This window comes from Sander vitreus, chromosome 21, assembly GCF_031162955.1.
Source record: "Sander vitreus isolate 19-12246 chromosome 21, sanVit1, whole genome shotgun sequence".
Taxonomy (NCBI): Eukaryota; Metazoa; Chordata; class Actinopteri; order Perciformes; family Percidae; genus Sander; species Sander vitreus.
Window position 1 is genome coordinate 26,373,405 of NC_135875.1, and position 23,270 is coordinate 26,396,674.

General features: G+C 41.2%; 1 protein-coding gene across 1 annotated transcript in view; it reads right to left on the minus strand.

The window, feature by feature from the left end:
* ryr2a (ryanodine receptor 2a (cardiac)) overlaps positions 1 to 23,270 on the minus strand; it is a 172,127-nt gene that overhangs the window by 105,408 nt on the left and 43,449 nt on the right. Inside the window, exons 25-42 of the mRNA XM_078279587.1 lie at positions 19,047 to 19,255; positions 16,938 to 17,114; positions 16,335 to 16,480; positions 16,106 to 16,220; positions 15,056 to 15,216; positions 14,541 to 14,700; positions 13,761 to 13,847; positions 12,999 to 13,130; positions 12,419 to 12,513; positions 12,119 to 12,294; positions 9,226 to 9,863; positions 8,354 to 8,554; positions 7,878 to 7,983; positions 7,572 to 7,709; positions 6,096 to 6,223; positions 5,312 to 5,457; positions 1,323 to 1,437; positions 6 to 138 (exon numbers count right to left, since the gene is read on the minus strand). Coding sequence (XP_078135713.1) covers positions 6 to 138; positions 1,323 to 1,437; positions 5,312 to 5,457; positions 6,096 to 6,223; positions 7,572 to 7,709; positions 7,878 to 7,983; positions 8,354 to 8,554; positions 9,226 to 9,863; positions 12,119 to 12,294; positions 12,419 to 12,513; positions 12,999 to 13,130; positions 13,761 to 13,847; positions 14,541 to 14,700; positions 15,056 to 15,216; positions 16,106 to 16,220; positions 16,335 to 16,480; positions 16,938 to 17,114; positions 19,047 to 19,255 — 3,063 coding nt within the window. The remainder of the gene's footprint in view (positions 1 to 5; positions 139 to 1,322; positions 1,438 to 5,311; positions 5,458 to 6,095; positions 6,224 to 7,571; positions 7,710 to 7,877; positions 7,984 to 8,353; positions 8,555 to 9,225; positions 9,864 to 12,118; positions 12,295 to 12,418; positions 12,514 to 12,998; positions 13,131 to 13,760; positions 13,848 to 14,540; positions 14,701 to 15,055; positions 15,217 to 16,105; positions 16,221 to 16,334; positions 16,481 to 16,937; positions 17,115 to 19,046; positions 19,256 to 23,270) is intronic.

Consider the following 23,270-nt stretch of genomic DNA (forward strand, 5'->3'; position numbering starts at 1 on the left):
CTCACCGAGGCCAACACTGCTGTTCTCCAGCAGGTAGCTGAGATGGTCAAACATGGCTTTCTGGTTCTGACGGCTGATTCGACAGAAGTAACAGAGAAAACGACAGCAGTTGGCCACCATTTTAGGAAAGGTGATTTCCTGCAAAAACACAGACTTCATGTCAGACAAAACTCACGCAGCAATATTATAAATGGTATATTGTCCATAAAATGTTAATATCACTGTATTTATTCATTTCAATTTAAAGTTTTGAGAAGATGCAACATTTACAGTACGCTTCCCATGCAGACATCTCTAACAAGAGATGAACCACATCTACACCAATCATAGGAGAGCCACGTGTTCGTGATTCAGTTAAGCTGTTCCTGGTTTCTGTTGACATCCTGATCCAGCTTCAGTGCTTAAGCCTACTTTTAAACATGCGTTGTATGGCAAGCCCTTAAACATTTAATCAGTAGCAGTAATAGCAATTGTAGATAGTAACAATAGTTTTTTTGACTAGTGATATCTACATCTCAATTCTCACTAGTCAAAATGTTAATTCTTGATATTGACAACTAATGTCTAACTAGCGGAAATCTCAATTGTTGATACCTACAATTGTTCTTACATTACAGATATCGTAAATGGAATTCTAGATCTAAAATGTATTTCTGACGAGTCAAAATTAAATTAGTGATTTGTCAACTTGGAAGAATGTAATTTCAGATATGTCGACTTGCATTTCAGATATTTGAAATACAATTGTAACTAGTCAAAATTCTATTGGTACTAGTACCTGATATTTGAGATATCTACAATTCCTTTTATAACTAGTCAGAATTGAAGTTTAGATATCATAAAAGGAATTTACACTCGTCAAAATGTAATTGTAGAGATCTTTGATGGCATACATACATACACATCCAAAACTAATATGGTCATTTGGCTGACATTTCCAAAAATGAATATGGTAATTTAAAAAAGTTGATATTTAATATATGGTATCTGAAATGGTTTGTTGATATCTGAAATGGGAAAGTACATTTCCACTAGTCGCAACCTTTTAAAATGTGGAAATTCAAGTGAAGATAGCTGTATCGTCATTCTTACTAGTGAAAAATGAATTACTGAAATCTATAAATAAATGAAAGATATCTGTAAATCAGTTTCAAATAGTTGAAATGTAATTTCCACATGTGATTTGTAACAAAATTGTTTTACGGTTATCTTAAATGAACATTTTAAATAGTCAAACTGTCATTTTGACTAGTGAAAACTAAATGGCTACTAGTCAGCCCTGTTGATAAAACATTAGAAAGGGCTTGCCATACACTTCATACCTTGGAGTCTCCCCCACTGAGTACGTTGACCATGACCTCCATGACAGTCTCGTGCATCCCCAGAGCTCTCATCAGGTTAGGATGTTGGTAGAACACCTTGTTGTTCATGATGTCACTGGAGGGCGAGTTAAAAAGCTCAGTAAAGTTTTTCATCATTAGTGCTCTAACCTACCCTGGAAATCCAGAGTTCTCGCAAGAGCACATTGTACAACATTCAGTAATGATGCTCATTAACTATGTCCTGGTAGCCGAGCTGCACCAATCAAACTCTTTGAGACACTCCCCTCTGGCAGGAGGCTGAGGTCCATCAGGACCAAAACCTCACGTCACATGAACAGCTTTTTCCCCTCCACCACTAGCCTTATTAACAAGGCCCGGAAACCACCCTGACTCTCCACCCCTGGCTCTTCATGCCACTGTTCTCTCTCTGCTGTAATGCTCTTTGCTCTTTATTTTTTATTTATATTTTATTTATTTATTCTTTATTTTTAACTTAATACATACTGTGTAAATATACTTATATTGTTTGTACCTATACTTATATTGTTTAATATTCAATCTAAAGAATGTGTGACGTGCACCAAGAACACCAAAACAAATTCCTTGTATGTGTTAAAAAACGTACTTGGCAATAAAACCCTTTCTGATTCTGATTCTGATTCTAAGAGTTTAATCTACCATAGGGTGACCAGACGTCCCCGGTTTCGGTGACCTGTCCCCGGCTGGAGCTGTCCACGGAAATGTCCCCGGTTTTCACTGTGACTGACAGACCCGAAATTGGAATGAAAGAAAGAAAACATTGACCAAACGTATAGACGCGCACCCTACACATGCAGGCTCAAGACAGCCAGAGCAAGCGCTGCTCAGAGCTCAGAGATGTAGAATGCCCATATTTTACGATGCTAAAATTACTGTTCATTTACATAGTAGTACATAGTCTGGTGGGTTTAGCGAACGCAATTTCGCAGACTTTTAATGTTTAAAAAAAGTATCTTAATCTTTAACAGAAAAGTCGACCTACTTAGAAATCCTTCCCATAATGTTGTCAGACACTTAGAATATTAATCTGAGTCTGCCAGTGGCAAAACGAGCACTTTTATGAACGTGAATACAAACTGGACAATTGTGCTATTAACTTACTGTATTGTAGCTTGTTTCACCGTCGCCGACTGCAGCGATCTCGTTTAATACTGGACCAATGTCCAAGGAAAATATTTCCTCAATAGTTTTAATTTTATCCGATACTCAATGAGCTGTTGCAGAAACAAGCCCAGCCTGAAGCAATAAAGCAAAAGCTGTCAGATAAATGTAGTGCAGTAAACATTACAACATTTCCACAACAGTATGGAGTAGCAGCAGGGGCGATTCTAGGATCAGACCTTTAGGGGGGCTCAGCCCCTAATGAGAATGTGACACGGATATAGTGCATGCAAAAGTGTTGACCCCCTTGCTGTGAAAAATGGTTTGCGAGAAAATTAACATTGAACTTACATTAAATGTTATCATATTTGCATTCTGCATAAATCTCTGCACAACCCATTACTCTCTGTGAAATATTTCACTAACTCTTCACTCAACACATGCATCGGTACAACAAGCGGTTCCTGGGTAATCAGGTTTTGAAATTGCAACAAAATTTCTACATGGTCTCCAACTTTGGGTACAAATTATAATGTATTCTCATGTAAACTATTTATGTCAGCGCAGACATTTTTGTAAATTGCTTAGCCAGTGTATCCCACCATAATGGTTATTATATTGCCAGATTCCAGAATATCCCACTTACTTATATGAATATATATTTCTGCTGGTATGCTTCCTAGTGACATTAATGCAAAAATATGAAGAAAAAATTATTCTACCTCTGTGTGCATGGAATAATCTAGTCTAACCTCTGAATTTTTTTTTTCAAAGTGATTCAGATAGATGCAAAACGTTAAAATAGACAACATTTTCTTACAGGGGAGCATGCCCATGGACCCCCCTAGGGAGGCTTGTGCCTCAGTGCAGCTATAGGTCTAGTGAGGGGCAGTGTCCCCGTTTTAAGTTTTACAAAGATAAAAACATTACCTGTTTTGGAGGTATTTACGCTTCTGAGCTGAAAATGTCCCCGGATTTTGTCTAAGAAATCTGGTCACCTTAATCTACCAGTTAGCTCCTCTGGTAGCTAAGAGTTTAATCTACCAGTTAGCTCCGCTGGTAGATAAGAGTTTAATCTACCAGTTAGCTCCTCTGGTAGCTAAGAGTTTAATCTACCAGTTAGCTCCTCTGGTAGCTAAGAGTTTAATCTACCAGTTAGCTCCTCTGGTAGATAAGAGATTAATCCACCAGTTAGCTCCTCTGGTAGCTAAGAGTTTAATCTACCAGTTAGCTCCGCTGGTAGCTAAGAGTTTAATCTACCAGTTAGCTCCTCTGGTAGCTAAGAGTTTAATCTACCAGTTAGCTCCTCTGGTAGCTAAGAGTTTAATCTACCAGTTAGCTCCTCTGGTAGATAAGAGATTAATCCACCAGTTAGCTCCTCTGGTAGCTAAGAGATTAATCTACCAGTTAGCTCCTCTGGTAGCTAAGAGTTTAATCTACCAGTTAGCTCCTCTGGTAGCTAAGAGTTTAATCTACCAGTTAGCTCCGCTGGTAGCTAACAGATTAATCTACCAGTTAGCTCCTCTGGTAGCTAAGAGTTTAATCTACCAGTTAGCTCCTCTGGTAGCCAATAGTTTAATCTACCAGTTAGCTCCTCTGGTAGCTAAGAGATTAATCTACCAGTTAGCTCCTCTGGTAGCTAAGGGATTAATCTACCAGTTAGCTCCTCTGGTAGCTAAGAGTTTAATCTACCAGTTAGCTCCTCTGGTAGCTAAGAGATTAATCTACCAGTTAGCTCCTCTGGTAGCTAAGAGTTTAATCTACCAGTTAGCTCCTCTGGTAGCTAAGCGTATGGGACTTAGAGAAAACCCACTGGTGGTTGTGATTGGTCATAGTGTTATCCAATTGCGTGTAGTGAGTGTATTGCTTTTTGCCTGTAAAACCGTGTCCGTCTTCTTCATATTTATGTAGAATTATAGTTTGCTCTTCTTATGTAAAATATGCATCTCTGGTAGATGTTTGTAAATGGTCGTGCTGTGCAAACACCGCCTCTTTTATGTGAACGCGTACGTTGCTGGATAGGGAAACCCTGGGTTGACTGAACTAGTTGATAACCCCCGTCGTGTCACAGGTTATGCAGGACCGCGGTTGCTAGGTTAGGTGAAACCGGGTAACAGAAATAAATCCAGGACATGTTGATCATGATTCATAGTACAGGCCTCCGGTGTATAGAATAAGCATCGACTGAACATGGTATGCACAGTATATCACAGTAAAAGGAAAACAGAGTGACATCACATCATAAAATACACATTATAAAGGAGGACAAGGGATTTATGGTTTTGTTTTTGTTTGTTTTTACCGTTGTATCAAATTGGATAACAATAATCATGAAATTTGATTGGTACTGTAATCAATGATTTACACACACCGTGGTATTGACTTTGGTATCGAGTATCGTGTACTTTTGGTGGTATCGGTACCAACTACTAGATTTTTGGTATCGTGACATCCCTACGTCCAACAACAACAAAAACATTTCCTATGACCCCCCCTCCAAAATAAAAGACTTATCTTCAAAAAATGAATTTTCTACTAACTTTTGAATTCACTGTAGTTAGTCTACTTTGTTTTAATTTAAATTAGACTAGACCACATTTGACTGGTTCTTAGAAAGGAGAATTACATATAATGCTTCCATATACAGCATATAAGAAACATGTCTTCACATAACATGAACATATTTCAATTATTTATTAGTCAATCATTTTCAGATTGGTCGGTATATACATCTGTCCAGCTGCCCAGTGCCCTAAGAAATGGAAATTCACTGGAAAACTACTTCTAACAGACAGAGAAGAGATATCAGAATCAGTGTTGAGGAGCTTGACAGATGAGTGTGTTCTTACCCCAGCCCTCTGATCATCAGTTTCTCCTCCTCTCTTCCCATACGGACACTCAGCAGAGATCTGATCTGACCCAGAGCAGCCAACAGGTTGATAGTGTCCTCGATTGATACAGAGTTTATAGTGTAGGTCTTAGGAAGGGCCCGCACCTGGACAGATAAAGACAGTCAGATTTTGTTTTAAACATATTGCTAAGGTCCACACAATACTAGAGCTGCAATAATAAATCCATTAGTTGTCAACTATTAAAATAATCTGCAACCATTTTGATAATTGATTGATCAGTTTGAGTCATCGTTTATGACAAAAAAGGAAAAAATTCTCTGATTCCAGCTTCGTAAATGTGAATATGTTCTAGTTTCTTCTCTCCTCTGTGACAGTAAACTGAATATCTTTGAGTTGTGGAACAAACAAAACATTTGAGGACATAAAACTGTTTAAACTGTTGGCTTTTTATAAAATGAAGCTCCTAGGAGCATGCTTTGTCATGAGACTGCATATGAAGCCACAGAAGTAGTAAGGCTGCCTCTACAGCACGCAAACACACGTGCACACACACACACACACACACACACACACACACACACACACAAACACATTTGACAGCTGGAACTGTCAATCAAACCATGGAGTCGCTGTGGTGGGGTTATGTGCTTTACCCAGTAGGAACCCAGGCGTCTGTCATATTCTAATGTACCAGTGTAAACAGGGTCTTCAATGGTATTGTGTATCTATTAAAATAAACACACACACACACACACACACACACACACAGGCCCAAACCTACCTGTCCTCCAATGCCATCATATTGGCGGTGCAGCAGGACAAACATGGCTCTGACCAGCTCGGGATCCTCAATAACTGACTCCTGAGCCCAGCGGACCATCGTATCTGAAATCAACTGCTGTAACGTACCTGCAAAATCAGACAGAGAGAGAGAGAGTTAGAGAGACAAGAGACAGAAAGACTGAGTTAGGGGATTGTGGGTCCATAATCAAACATTTTTTTGTATATTTTTCCCTTCACAGGGATTTCTAAACAGCTCATCCACAACTAGAGTGAAACAAGCTGGAAATAACAGACCCATTAGAGAGCTCTCCTGATATATCTTGACTACATTTATTCAATTGTTTGACGCTTTTGTCCAAAGACACAATCAAAGCATGAGAATAGCTCCTAACACAATGGAAACAAGGCTGCAGGTGCAAAAAGGAACATGTGTGCAAATTAAAAAAATTTCAGCGAGAAATAAGGATGGAAAGGTCGAAAATGAACAAACATATTAGGTGAGTAAGTACTCTCAGAAGAGAGATAGATTTGTAAGGCCAGAAGAAGAATTCCCGAACCAATTTTTACATGACCAATGGGGATCTTAAAGGAACACGCCGACTTATTGGGACTTTAGCTTATTCACCGTAACCCCCAGAGTAAGACAAGTCGATACATACCCTTCTCGTGTCCGTGCGTGTTGTAACGCTGTCTGACGGTTCCACTGCTAGCTTAGCCTAGAACAAAACCTGCAGGTAACTGGTTCCAACTAGCCTACTGCTCCCAATAAGTGAGAAAATAACGCCAACATTTTCCTATTTACACGTTGTGATTTGTATAGTCACAGCGTGTACAAATAACAAGGTCACATGACACACAGCCATCTTCTAACCGTGAACTATATTCTCAGAAAGGCAAAGCACTGCTTCTTCTGCTACTTGGGCGGAGTGATTTGCTTTGCAGCAAGCCTTTCTGAGAATATAGTTCCCAGTATGTATACGGTTAGAAGATGGCTGTGTCTCATGTTACGCTGTTTTTTTGTACACGCTGTGACTATACAAATCACAACATGTACAACATGTTGTCACTTATTCGGAGCAGTCTTACTCTGGGGGTTACGGTGAATAAGCTAAAGTCCCAATAAGTTGGCGTGTTCCTTTAACGTGCTGCTGCAGTCTGTTATGTTTATTACCTCCCACAACCCTAAAGTGTCTGATGTATGTACAACATACATACTGATTCTTTTCCTATTGTAACATTAGCATGTAAAAGCTGTGGGTAATGCTAGAAGAAAGTTCATGGGCTCATTCAAATGATCATCCGAAACCTGATTGCATGATTGTACATCATGCAATTTATGGAAATCTGACCATTACATTATGAGATATCTTGTGTGTGATGTCAGTATTTTTCCACAACCTAGATATAATATTTTCTGTAACAAATTGTCAACTGTTACTGTCTGTGTGTGTATCAGCTGGTGCAGAGGACTTACTAGGTTTCCTTTCTTTTTTCTCCTTTGGCAGGTTGGCCATCTTGTTCTTCAGGTGAGCCACTTTCTCCACCAATGACAGGAGTCGACCCCGGATGGTGAAGTCACTGTCCCCATCTATCGCTCCATCCTCATCCAACTCTATACCTGACAGAATGGAGAATTCAGTGTACAGTCCATACTGTATTCCCATGAATATACAGTAAACAGATATTGCTGATCCACGATCTTATTATTGATCTCTGTGGGCAACCTGGATATTGTAATACATTTGTTTTGCTGTCTAGGTGAAGCTGATTGGTAGTTTACCACAGTGTCTCATCAGGTCCTCGTGGAAGTCGAGCAGCTGTTCTCGGATGTATTCAGGACAGGGACACTCCTGCTTCTCATCCTTAAAGTTTAGCAGCATGTTGATCTGCAGAAACACGCAGTTGTGACAAGTCCTGTTTATGAAACACTTCAACCACTGGGATCACATCACGTAAATCCAACAACCATTCGCTCATAGGTTTGGATGTTGTGAGCGTGTTCCCATCAGTGTATTGTCTGCAATGTATCCAGCAAAGCAGCACGGACTGTGTCTCTGTGACTAGCTTCACACTAGGGGTGTAAATTACACGTTTTATCACGATACAATATTATATCGATTGCAAGGACAGCAATACAATATTTACTGATCAAACAAATTCTGCCACGATACGATTTTGACTTGATTCCATTCAGGGGCCAACGGACAACCTGTTCTCTCTCGACTGTTCTGTCCTCTTCTTCAGTGGTGTTCCTACCTGTTCTTGTGGAGGAGATCTGAACTCTTTGGTCTTCTTGGCAGTGAGGGCCGCAGACATGTTGAGTGCCAGCATCACCTCATTGTAGCGGAACCGCTGGTTGTCTTGGAGACAGGCTACAAAGTCATCAGAGAAGGCCACCACCGCCTCGATACGATGACGCACCTGGCAGTCGCACAGGTACTGCAGCACATGGCACATCTAGACACACACACACACACATTGGGTCAACTACACAATATGATGAATAAGGTGTAAGAGATTTGTAGGATAAGGAAGAGAATGTTGACATGCTACTTGGTTTCAAAGTAATGATGTGTATGTAATAAACATGATTTGTTTTATTATATTTATTTTTTTAAGATTATTTTTGGGCTTTTTGGCCCAATTGGATAGACAGATGAAGACAGAAAAGGGGAGGGGGGGAGAGAGGGGACGACATGCAGCAAAGGACTCAAACCCGGGCCGCAGCATTAAGTACTAAGCCTTGGTACACGGGGCGCTACCAGGGCGCCCCGATATTCAATGATTTTTAACTGTTTTCTGTAACTTTAAATTCTTTGCAGATTATATCACATCTAATTGCAAATATAGATTTGGAAGACATGCGATTCTATATCAAGTTTTCCGTAATTCTAAGGAGAGCTTTATCATCTTTAAATGAAACCACAGTATAAAAAAATAAAAAAAATAAAAAGTTAAATTACTAATTCTGTAAGTATTTCATATTGTCCAACATAAAACAAATTGGAATGTGACAAAAAACAACTCACTGTTACATTGAAAATTATTATCATCACTATGTCTGTAAATACACCACTAATCTGACAGTGAAAAAGTGCAAGCACATTTACAAACTGAGAGGGTGTCACCTGGAGTTTTACAGGCTCGGGTAGCTTCATCTGTAACAGTCCTTCTTTAGGCATGTTCCTTCCTCCATCAGCTTCCCCGTCCTTCACCGCCTCCAGCTCCATGTGCGTGTCCACCTGCCCTTCCCGTCTCTCAGAGAACACAGACGGCTCAATCAGTCTGAGGATGTTCTTCAGATCTCCACTTTGGAACACTCCCATAATGAGCAGGGTGTAGAACAGCTTGATGAGGGGGACAAAGAGAAACTCAGTGCTGCCTCCTATTGGATCCCGTACATGCATGCTTCCCTCTCGCACAGCCTCTGTTAGCATCTCGATGGTTTTCATTTTCAGTACATCTAGGGGGAATTCAGGGCTGTACTGGAAACAGTCTCCTGATCCGTTGTTGCCGTTGTTACGAGACAATGGCCCAGTCCCACAGACAAAACTTGGGGATGAGAAGTGCATTCTGGGTCTCAGGGAGGTGCTGAGGCCGATGCCTGGCAGGCCATGTTTTTTCTTCTCATCTGGAAACAGGGTGATGCTCTTGGTTTCGTCTGTCATGGGAACAATGTACTCGTTGTTCATCATGAGGCGAGCCGTGGTGTAGCTGCTCAGGTGGATGTCGATGAGGAGGTCGTAGTAGCCCGCACGAAGCAAACCTGTGAGTGACAGACAGATGGAAAGATAATTATAAACATTCAATTAAATATAAATCATTAAACATACCATTTATGTTCTTATTAATGAACCAATTACAGCCATTACCTTGTCGTACCAATAACATTAATTTATTCTCTATATAGGTGTATATAGCCATCATACTTATTCTCTAAGGAGGGAGCCAATGTGTCCAAAGTCAGACCCTATTTGTTACCGAGGGAACTGCAGGGCTCGACAGTCACGGTTGCGATTGAGTCAATTTTTGGCAAACCATTTTTGTGGCCTGTGGTTGCCCGTTGCACCCCTATTTTAGAGGGATGGGAAATTATATAACGACATTATTAAAATGCATGGTATAGTTACATAAGAAATGAATTGCTCCAAATATAGGCAGTTTAAAACATGGCAACCGTACTGTCAATTTCGGCAACCAAAAGCTGATGCCTGGTTGCCAAGCCGGCAACCACTTTAAAAAGTTAGCGTTGAGCCCTGAACTGTAATTATTTACTTGAGTATCCAAATTCTAAGTGAAAATGTATACAGTATATGTATGCAGGCTGTGATTTGTTAAGAAATAAGGGGGGGGGGTTAAAGTCATCGCCACATGACGTTCACTTTTTATGGCTAAACTCCACTACCACGGCCCCTGAAAGCACCGTCATCTGGCGGTGCCTGTAGCCGGCTCACAGTCACCTGTTGGCGGCTGAACAACTACCGCTGGTAGCCGGCGTCCCGGAGCTCTGTAGAGGCTAAATACAACCAGATACTGCTGCTCAGATTTGATCGTTCTATGACACTATAGACTTCATGTTACAGCGCTGTACTTAGTTTGAAATACTTCTATTTTAGGTATATAATTAACATATAGTATAGGCTATTGGTGAAGTAGATGATCACTTTGATGGGGGGGGGGTACATTTTGTCTCCACCAGGGATAAAAATAAGTCAGCAGAGGCAGGGATATATAGACCAGAAAGGGGGAAATCCCACACATCCCCCCCCAGCAGGTCGCACCCTGTATGTATGCACTAGGGGTGCCTCGATTCTCCAAATCGATTCGATTTGTTTCCATAACTCCCTCACGGGGAAGGCTAGATGTTGCCACAGCGGTGAGTGGAAGTGGGAGGATTTTCAAGTTCTCTTTTTTCTCTGGCTTTGCAAACTCCGGAAGTGGCCATGGTGTCTTGAAAAGTGACGCCGCAGGCTACCAGTAAGCTAACGTTACGCTGTGACTTTACCTATAGTGCTGTATTGTTGTCCAAAAACTATTAAAAACACATCAATGAGTCACACTGTTGCAATGGGTGACATGTCCCTTCATTACCATGAACAAACTCTGTAGTTTATTTTGACTCAATCCCACATACACCGTCCTACTGCCACATATACTCACTAGAGCTCCAAATGTGGATTAATTATTCGCCCTGTGGGCGCATGGGCAGCTCACCTGGTAGAGCAGGCACCCATATATAGAGGTTTACTCCTCGACGCAGCGGCTGCAGGTTCAAATCCGCCCGCGGCCCTTTGCTGCATGCCATTCCCCTCTCTCTCTCCCTTAATGTCTTCAGCTGTCCTATATAAATAAAGGACTAAAATGCCCAAAAAATAATCTTAACTAAAAAATAAATAAAATAGTCCCCATTACATGAAATATATTTCCTCCTGTTTGAGTAATGTTTGTTAAAACTACAGTGGCCAGCTGTTTTAGGAAATGACTGAGCCTTTTCTGTTTTTTTAATGAAACCATATATTTGTGAGCCGTTTCTTAAGATGTACGTCTTCAGTTGGAACCACTGGGCTTGGTGCCGAGAGCCACAGACAGTGTAGGGAGGAAAGAACAGACTAACACACTGTTGGCTTGGGTCTTTTCACAGGATTTGTTACGATAAAAAAGTGTAGAATAATGCAAACCATATCTTTTAAGTACATTTTCATTTCATTCATTAAAACAGAGCTCTAAAGGATCTTAATACTTATTCCAACTCATTCTACAGTTATATCACACTGCATCATGCAATTATGATCCATAAGTGTCTGAAATCTCAATTGACTTCTTACTAAAGAATAAACTGTTGAGAGTTTAGTTTGTAGGGAATATTAAATAAGTGAATAAAGAAGAGAGATGGGAACAGTGGTGGTCTATTAAATGGCATCAACTTGTGCTTCAAGGACAGGCTCTGACTATTACCTGACCTTTACTTATTTCTCTTGTACCTTGCATGCAGTTATGCTTTCTAAATGCTGTGTGTGTTACCTGGCATGTACTTATTCTCTATAGCCTGCAGGAGCTGTGCCTCGTCTACGTGTGAGCAGAGGGCATGTGCCACCCGGTTGTTTCCCAGAGCACAGATTGCTGAATACAGTCGGAGGGTATGGTAGTGAAACTTCAATAAGTCCCTTTGCTCTGACAGCTCCAGGATATCCACCGACCTGGACAAGACACAGAGAGACACTGCATGAGGAAGGAGAGAGCAGGAGAATGAAAAGGTGTGCGTGTGCGTGTGTGTGTGTGTGTGTGTGTGTGTGTGTGTGTGTGTGTGTGTGGGTACTTCACTTGTTCTCCTCAGGTATGTGCAGGGTCATGAACTGCAGAGGTTGGTTACACTGGACCAGCCAGCCGTGTCTGTCATTCACTCTGGATGCTGAAACCTGAAAGGAACAAATAATATCTCTTAGCACTTTACAGACAGCATGCAATACATTTCATGTTGCTTTTCACCCACTGTGTGGCACAGCAGACAGTTTACCTAGCATACTGCCCATATGCAGTACAGTATGGAAGTCATATGACCCAGCATCATTTCCCTACTGTCTTTATAGAGACAATCATCAGTTGGGCTTACACAGTAAATTATCCAAAAATCAGTCAGGCAATCAGTTTTCCTGTTCAAAACCAGGAATGGTGACCAGAGTTTCCGAAACACTTACGATATGAAGGGTCTCATGTTGCAAGTACGATGAATCTAAGACAGAAGCTGTCTCAATTGTTTTCCAGAACTGTCAGCTTTTACATCCCTTTGTTCATTGAACAATTAGTGATTTGCCATTCTACATTTCTCTAACAAAACAAAACAGAACCACAAAAAGCCAGAACATGCACAGCTACTATCGATAGGTAGGAGTTGTTACTGTACCTTGAGGAAGTGGTTGGGAACACGACTCCATAATACAGGAGTGAGAAACTGGACATGCAGCCGTGGAGGACACTGAGGAATTGGGTTCTTCCTCTCACTCTTAAACAGGCCAGCTGACAGAGGCATCACATTCTGACAGGAAGACAGACATGTTGACAACGATACAACATCAGAGAGGACAAAGCTGGACAGACCAAAGAGGATACTGTGAACATACTCAAACTCATTGTGCAGTTTTCTCTGTCAACCAAGAGTTGGTTTTCATATATAGTTCTCATTAGTCTGGTTATGTATAAGACATAATTTCATCCCAAACTGACATGACAAGAGAGACTGTATGTAGGGTGTGGTGGTCGAGAAGGATTGTTTAAGATATTTTCTGTTTTCATTTTGAGTATTTTGCTCTAGAGTGTTACTAAAGTGACATCAAACCAAAAGGATGTTACAAATGCTAAAGATGAAATGAAATGTAAAGTCTAAGCAAACCATTCTAAGTCATTTTTGTTGTGTTTCTTGTTTTTGTTTCTCCATAAATCATTAAAATCTCTCTGTGTACCACTAAAAGGCTCTTATTAAGAAGCAGCAACAGGAAATGCAGGTTATTTGTCTCTGAGGTTAAAGGCAACCTCCCAAACCTCAGTTACTTTTTTTGATAATAAAGCTGTAGGGCTGTGTGTGTGTGTGTGTGTGTGTGTGTGTGTGTGTGTGTGTGTGTGTGTGTGTGTGCGTGCGTGTGTGTGTGTGTGTGTGTGTCCTTCTCACCTTAATACGCCCCAGTTCAAACTGGAAGACATTGGGGCTGGTGGCCTTGGCAAAGACTGCTGGGAACAGCTTAGTACTGGGCTCCACCTGTTGAGACGAGAGAGTGTGAAAGGCGGCACGGAGGTCCGCTGAGATTTCAGCTGACCTCAGCTGCTCTGAGCTCTGTGTACTGGCGCCACGGAGGGACGCCACACACACACGAAGAGATGACACAGAGCTGGACTAAAATCGACAAAAGTATCACTTTGAGTCCAACTGAAATCACAATTAGTCATTTCTTTTTCGCAGTCCAACATCAAAAGTTAAAATAATTTGTAAATCAATTGGTAGTACTTTGGTTATTGTAAGGAAGAAATGTTCCTTAAGCCTCTGAGTGGGTGGGCCGATGTAAATCATTAATTGGAAGCTGAACAGACAGGGGCACAAAGACGCAATGTGAACAAACTTTCTTTGGTAACTTTAATTTACAAGCCAAGAACAGGCAGGGTTTTGTTTTGTCATGGTAGCAGCGGTGTTGAAGACCACAACAGACCATGAGGGGTCAATCAGTTTAGATGCTAAGTTTAATAGCTGGTGCCAGACTGTCGTAGTGAGAGGGATTAATGTTAGAAGCAAACAAAATACATGGAGACAAACAAAGAGAAAAAGTAAGGAGGCCCATTTTGGTGTGTGAAACAAAATGAATGGAAAGAAGAAAAAAATCAGGAAGGGAGAAGAAGAAAAAAGCAGGGGTAAGAAAAAGACCATTCACAAACCTGTAACACCTTATCGAATGTTCACCTGGTAATATGTGCTGAGTTCTTTGCCGTTTGCTGTAAATGTCAGCAATCCGTTTGTTATGTCGACCAGACAGCCGATCTCTAAGCCATTGTTGTTCCTCCCCTGACCAGGACTGCTGCTCTCTCCAGCCCACACCATGTAACAGTTACTGCGCTTTATACTGAAAAAGAACACACACCATGCTCAGTCTTTTAACCAAAATGCACAGTAAAGATTTCACTGAAGCACTACAATACAATTATTTTTAATGATTAGTTCCTCAGGTTTAGTGGGTGCTAGTCATTACAATCAAATGATGTAGTCTGAAGCTGGAATGAGAACCTGCTGCCTTCATCACACACACACACACACACACACACACACACACACACACACACACACACACACACACACACACACACACACACACACACACACACACACACACACACACACACACACACACACCATCCCAACAAAAAATGATATTCATTCAGATTTAGCCCAAGATATGGGTTGGCTCCAACTTGACTAACCTCTCATGAACTTTGCCCTTCTCATCTCCCAGGGTAACTGTGACAGTTCGGACATTGTGCAGGTCGAATCCTGGGTCGTACTGATGGAAGTCGGAGGTCACCCAGCCCACCCAAACACTGCTGGGCTCCTGACCGGGGAAGATCCGCACAGAGTAGTAGTGCTGCACAGAAAGAGAGGTGCAAGCAAGTCAGGTTTAACTGCATTGCCCCTGATCCCAAAGAGCATCACAACACAAGTATTATGAAACACAAATTGAAGACATGTAATTGGGGGGGAAAACCTTTTTCAGGTGCAGGGGATAAACATAATTTGCTAGAAACCAGAGACCTGAATGACAGATATTATATAACAAATGTATTGACTGAACTGTAACACTTTTCTAAGACCTGTAGACCTGTACCATGTGTTTATTCTAACTGTTTGGAATATATGTATTATGTTTCATTTCAAAACCATCTTGAGCATAGGGCTGGGTACCGTTCACTTTTTTTCGGTAACGATACCAAATTCAAATTCCGATGCCGTCACCCAGCTGTACCTTTTTATCGGTACTTTCCCTCTGCAATAACAAAAAATAATTTCAGTTGTAAAGATAATTCCAAACCTATTTACTTAGACCATCTTGTTATTTATTTAAACATTTTACACACCACACAAAATAATTATTCATTTCTTACACTGCACTGAAACTTTTATTCTTGCATTTGTACCTCATTCTACTTTTATTTTATAATTGCTCTTTAATGTTTTATGTAGGCATTTCGTTCCATCCACACCTCTGCGTGTGTGTGTGTGTGTGTGTGTGTGTGTATGTGGATTAGAGCGGAGCCTTGCTCTCTGTCAACATGCAGAGAGGACAGATAAGCTTGCACTTACAGGTACCGAAACTTGGCACTGTTTCATTTAACGTGAATCAGTCCTCGGTAGTACCGAAAGACTACCGGATTCGGTACCCAACCCTACTTGTGCATCTTTCACCTTCAGCATCAGTAACATGTATATTGCATGTGAGCGTTTTGTTTTTATTTTTTTAGTATGTATTGTCTTACAGTAGAGGCTTGCATGAGGAATTCATATTCATCTCTGTCATCGGCCATCACCTCCTCTGACAGACGAGCAGACGATGGACAGCTGTTGTCTGGCTTGTTTCTCTTCAACATGAACCTGGTAGATCAGATGCTTGGTTTAAATATAACGTTTAAAAATAGTGATGAAACACAGTGACAGAAGGGTGAAATAACTTTTTTAAAACTGTTGTTATGAGAAAACGGGGTTTACCGTTGCTTGAGTTTGGAGGGCTTCTCCTGGTTATGATCTTTGTGGTTGTTGAATTCGTCTCTCTCCGGTCCATTGGGACCATTGGCACCGTGAGAAGACTTCATCAGGACCTCAAAGTCTGACACAGTTTCAAAGTCCTCCAGCTCCTGCAGAAACAGACAGACATTGAACACACCACACATATTCTCAATCATACAGCCAACCCGACACACATACACTTGCAGGTACATGTGAGCAGTACATTGTGAAGAATATCAGAATATACACTAAAGGGGCGCCTGGTTGGCACACCTGAGGCTTAATCCTTGCTGCAGCGGACGCAGGTATGATTCTGACCTGCGGCCCTTTGCTGCATGTCATTCCCCCCCTCTCTCCCCCTTTCCTGTCTTCAGCTGTCCTATCTAAAAAAAAAGAACATACAATATATTCTGCTTGGGCAATGGAGGGACCTGCTACACAGCAGATGGATTGCATTGAGTGTGTGTTACACACCGAGGATCTGTCGGTCAATGTCAGTATACTATATATCTGTATATCTATCTGTCTGACATACTGTATGTGCGTATGCATGAGTACATGTCTGTGTGTTTGTGGTACTGTTACCCTCTTTGATGAGAAGAGGCTGTCGTTAGGTGTGGCTCTGGAAAAGGACTCTGCACACTCTATGGGCATGCTCAGTCTGTAGAAGGTAATGTCAGTGTAACTGTTCTGGGAGCCAAAGGACCTCTGAGTGACCTTTAGGCAAGGACAGGACTCCACTGTCCCATCTATCCTCGTCACCTGAAAAATAAGGAAAAATCAAAAAAACATTAGTTCTGTGTGTACTGTCAACGTTTCAGCAGAGATGGGGACTCAAGTCTGAGACTCGGACTGGAGTCGCACTTAAGTCGCACAAACAGCTGACTTCAGACTTGACTCGGACTCGACCCAAAAGACTTCAGACTCAAGCTTCGAGACTCGTCAACATGTTTTCATGCAATTATTGCTTTTTAAATCTAAATTCATTCATGTATTTCTATTTTCTTTTATTGGCGCATATACGTTGGGGAAACGTATGACGAGCTGCATGTCCCCTGCCGTTTGCCATAATGTGCAACGTAACGCATGCTCTATGCCTTATGTGTGCACACTCACATAAAACAAAATACATTGAGGATGGCGACACCAAGTCCTCCTGGAGTTGTGCCTTTTGTCATTAGTTTTGCTTTCAATAACTTGGTGGCAGTAAGCTAACAGCTACATGCAAGGTGTGTGGCACCGGATCAACAACGTCGAACTTCATCAGGCATCTCAAAACGCACCCAAATAGGTCAGTCACTCACACTGAGATGCATGTTGTTCTGTAACTGGTATGGCGCTGCCACTACTCTCTTGATTTCCACTTCCATATTAGACATTTGTTTGAGTGAAGGAGACGTTACATTTAGCATATATTGTCACAGGTAACAAGCTAACCATTGCAAAGTGTTGTGCTAATGCTGGGAACAGGATAATTGTATCTTTATAGTTAGTGGTTGCTGAGGCTCAGACATCCATGGCGCACAGGAGGCGGGACGCACGGATCCATCTCCCCAGGAACAAACGCTGTGTCGGGGGGGGCAAACTCATGTGATGCGTAATTGATCCCGTGGATGATTTGTAGGCTATTAAGTGAACAAGGTGTACCCGGTCCACCAAACACTGGGCCTTGACTTGGTCTTAATTCTGCACATATTTCTGTTACTGTAGTCCTATTTACTATTTCATTATTTCATCCATGCGTGGCGCAGCGGATCCGTGCACACTGTCACCTGCCGTGGAGACGCTGGCCTCACTAACCTCTCCTCCTCTGAGTCAGGTCTCCCTCGCGCTGGACTCAGTCTCACTGAGCCTACTAACACTTAGAAAATAAATGGCATTACATCAGTGAGTTCATACTGCTTATTGTGCGTAATTTGGACTGACACGGAGATGCATGTTGTTCTGTAACTGGTGTGGCGCTGCCACTATTCTCTTGATTTCCACTTCCATATTAGACATTTTTTTGAGTGAAAGAGACGTTATATTTAGCATATATTGTCACAGGTAACAAGCTAACCATCGCAAAGTGTTGTGCTAATGCTGGGAACAGCCCATTGTATCTTTATAGTTGTATCCATATGATGAGACAGACTTAGGTTAATATTTCACCAGGTCCGAGGTCTAGAGGGATGTGTTAAGTAGACCCCATAAAGTTATCCTACAACTGATGTTGATACTGGACTGTCTGGATGGTAGCTACAGGACATGCTCTGAATTCATAAGATTTAACAATACAGTGTTAGGGACAGATCAGATGGCCAGAGACTTGAGACTTGACTTGGACTCGTGGCAAAAAAGACTTGAGACTTGACTTGAACTCGCCCATCAAAGACTTGAGACTTGACTTGAACTCGAGCCCATCAAAGACTTGAGACTTGACTTGGACTCGAGCCCATCAAAGACTTGAGACTTGACTTGGACTTCCAAAAAACGACTTGTGAACATCTCTGCTTGTGAACATCTTTCAACTCGTCTCAAATTTTCCGTCCTTTCAGACAAAAACTTAGTTAGAAATGTCTTAAAATGTGTCTGAAGGGATTACATTTCAGTCCAGATCTCAGGCCAGAGCCACTGGAAGTTCTACTAAAAACGACAGCCGATTCTCGCAGGTGCTAGCTACGTGGATCTGTATTGCAGGTGATACCCCCTCACCTCTATGTGTTGGTGGTTGAGGGGGACAGGAACAAACTGAGGCAGCCTCTTGCTGAGCCACATGGTGACATCCCGGTTCATGTTGACAGCAAACGGTTCGTAGCCTTCCTGCAGGCCGCAGATGGTGAAGTACTTCAGAGTGCTGACGTCTTTACCGTAGTTCATTTTCCCCACCTGACACACACCCAGACTGGACACTGGGATAAAACCTGGAGACGGACAGAAAAAAAATCTAAAATCAAATACTAAGATGAAGCTTTTTGTGCATTACTACTAGGGCTGTCAATCGATTAATCAATTAAAATATCGATCGTGTGATTGTCCATCGTTAACTCCCGATTAAATGCAAATTTATCGCAACATTTTTTATCTGTTCTAAATGTAGTTTAAAAGAGATATTTTTCAAGTTTGTAATGCTCTTATCAACATGAGAGCGGACAACTATGCTTGCTTTATGCAAATGTTTATCATTATTGCAACAATCCAAAACAATGACAATACTGTCTATAATATTCTCCAGAATAACCTCAAAGGTAATGTATCCTCTAAAAATATGCTGAAAAACATAATAATAAACATAATATGGCTAACTCAAAGCCCATCAAGTAACAACCGATGGCCATATTGACCTGAATGTAACATTACTTGGTAATAATAATAATTTAAGTAGCTCAACACCACAACACAAAACAATGGACCTCATGCATTCTAGCAACAATCACATTGTACAAGTACATTGGTCAGCTAAATGTAACAATGTAATGTAACAATATCATTGTTTTTAACCTCATAGAACATGTGTGTGTGTGTGTGTGTGTGTGTCTGTGTGTGTGTTAATCGTGCTTTAAAAAAAATAGGGGTGTTAAAAAGAAATTTGCAGTCGTTGTTATTATTACTCAGAATTATCGCGTTAATTTTGATGGCCCTAATTACTACCTCTAACACTATCCATAGAGGAACCTTTTATGCAACTCAATATTGTCCTGATTGTTTGTTTGTATTGTTTATTAAGGATCCCCATTAGTCATCACCGTAGTGAAGACTATTCTTCCTGGGGTCCCACACAAGACAAACAAAAACAAATATTATGAAGCAAAATACATATTGTTATATCAGAACAATGAAAACATCCTGGATTTTAGGCACAGTAGGATGTTTTTCATGTTATAAAAACAACAAAACAGTAACATGAAATAAAATATATAGTAAAAAAAAAAAAAAAAGACAACAGAGCAATATAGACATTAAGCGATCACTTCTGACAATTACATATTACACAGCTGAGTGCAGGCACGACCAATGTCCTTTCATCTTGGAAAAATGTTCAGATAAATCTGCCCTTGCATCAAAGGACCAGACTTAGAGACAAGGGGGAGTGGTGTGTAAGCAACTACTAAGCTTCATCACTAATAATATCAAGCATATAGTGAACTCCTTGTTCTATAATTGGCATGACTCTTGTTTCAAAGGGTTTACAACAGAACCAGAGGAAAAGGATTCCAACTAGGGAGCCTTGTTGTTAGTCAAGGCTACAAAGTAATGTTGTGTTAAAGCAGGGAATATGCAGTAAACCTGAAGTGAAATGAATTACCATTTAATACCTAATTTAAGATCCTTTTCATACATTTTAAGACTTCATCACCAAGAATTCAAGAATTGCATCCCCTCATTTGTCAGACACCTGGTCTTATATGAAATCCACAATGTCGAGCCAAAACAGCACAACTTAGTGGACATTCACACAGCCTGCGTTGGCTGTCAGACGGTGCGCCAAAAACGAAGGTCTTTCCATTCATTTTGAATGGGGGTAGTGCGTTTAAGCTGCGGCGGTGTTTGCAGCAGGGGGGACACACAAAAAAAAAACAGCAGGCCTGCGGCGAAAAATTGAGACTGACCCCACGTCGCGCTGCGGTGGCCAATCACGTAACTGGAGATCAGACTTGTCTGTGTGTTTTGAGGCGCTGTGAGAGTCCCATACAGTAAACAGGAAACATCACTGTCTTTATCGCTGCCACACAAACCAAAATTGCTGAACTGGCCAAGAGTTTGTGTAACAGCCGAATGTTTCCAAAAAACAGAGCACAGTCGATCTGCCTCGCTTGTCTCTTTTCTTTTTCTCTTCCTCTGTCAAAGCTGCCTTCAAGTGCGGTCGGAAACGTTGAGATCTACAGTATACAGTCTGATGGAAAACAGTAGTTGTGAAATATAAAGTCTACTTGTGCTATATTGAAGGGTTTGAAGAACACAACAGGAGTCACACAAATGGGCCGTTTCATTAACACTGCCACCGCCGCTTAATCTTGCGGCAAATGGCAGGATCTCTGTTTCCCCCTGTCTGAATGCAGCCTTATGAGCTGGCAACAGTGTTTGATCTCAACAAAAAGTTAAGAAGTGGAAGCATTATTCAGCAGAACTTATTTTAGATCTACCCCTGTTATTTTAGGCAGGAAGACACATATATGTAATTCACACTGTTGGGCCCAAACTGCCCAAAATATGTGCTGGTAAAACAATTTGACTCCAAAGTCACGCAATATTTGGCAGTTGTTTTTTTTTTTTACCTGCCAAGAAATGCATGCCCCCCGTCTCAGTCCAGGTGAGTGTCAAATGAGTTCAATTTACACTGACAAGCACAAGTCAAAAGAAACTATTTGCCATTGCCAACCGCTATAGCAGGCTAACTTATTATTTTTCGATGGTCAATGCACAGTAGGGCTGTTGGAATGAATTCCGAAAGTCAAATATAATTCGAATAGTTAAAAAATCAATACTATTCGAATGCTGAAATTACTATTTCAATGTGATTTATTTTATTAATAGGTTGGCTAACATTAGCTAATCTCCCTCTTCTCATGTCACGTCTGATGAACAAAAAGTTACGGGGTTGAGAAACACAAGGCATTGTGAGCCAACGTTACGTACCGAGTAACGTTAGCTCACAATGCAGGGGGGGAGTGACAGGCTCGAAGGATGGGAAATAGTTTTAACATGACTTTAAAATCAACATCCACCGAGCCAGAATGCTTATGTTAACATTAGTTAGTGCGTTCTGGTTTCCTAACTGCGTTGCGAGTTATAGGAGCTTATAGCTGGGAGCTTCATGGAGAAAGCTAAAGTTAATGTTAGCTGCCCTACAGCTGTCAGGGTTATAGGAGCTTATAGCTGGGAGCTTCATGGAGACAGCTAAAGTTAATGTTAGCTGCCCTACAGCTGTCAGGGTTATAGGAGCTTATAGCTGGGAGCTTCATGGAGACAGCTAAAGTTAATGTTAGCTGCCCTACAGCTGTCAGGGTTATAGGAGCTTATAGCTGGGAGCTTCATGGAGACAGCTAAAGTTAATGTTAGCTTCCCTACAGCTGTCAGAGTTAGCGTCAACTTCATATATTACCTTCTAACAGCTGTATTCTCAGTAACGTGCAAGAAACAGGTTGCTTATAAATCACTAAAATAGTAGTGACAGCACCGTTTGGCTTAGCTAGTTATCAATCCTGTTAGCATCGTCGCTAACAATATTGTTAGTGTTACTTAGTTTATGACAAATCGTTTCGGCTGTGCTTTCTAACATGATGTCAGTGTGCTAACCGAGCACCGTTGGCCTTTACAACAGAGCCGCTTCAATACACATGTTAGATAATGTTTCATTACAGAGTTCTCTGTTTTGAGTTTGTCGCTGTGTGCTCGTGGTGGAAAAGAAATGCAATGCGCCGTGACGTAGGTCTCCTTCAAGGCCAGGCTGATGTTAGAAGTCCCTCTGGTGGACAGAACGTGTAACAACAACCACATGCTTATAGTGGCACTGACAATGCATAAGCCTGAGTACATGTGTGGTACATATGAGCATTAAATATTCAAATATTATTTGAATATTAAAAAAAAAAAAATGGAATTCGAATGGTATTATAGAGGAAGACTGACAGCTCTAATGCACAGTGTTGAGCGCCATTTTGTTTTGAACTAGTCAAATGACCATGGCAAACAGTTCAATGTCCATTTTACTGTCATTCTATTTCTATTGTTAAGCCTTACGGTTATTTTCAGAGACGGGCCTCAGCCATGGTTCAAACTCCTTGTCGTCCAAGCATTTGTGCGAAAACTTACATTTCCCCATTAGCTAGGTGATGTTAATGATACGAAGCAGCAGGAGTCAGTGAGCACGCTAACAGTTATCCTTTTCAGATAACGTCAAATCCAGCTGAATGACACAAATAAACTACACAGAATCCT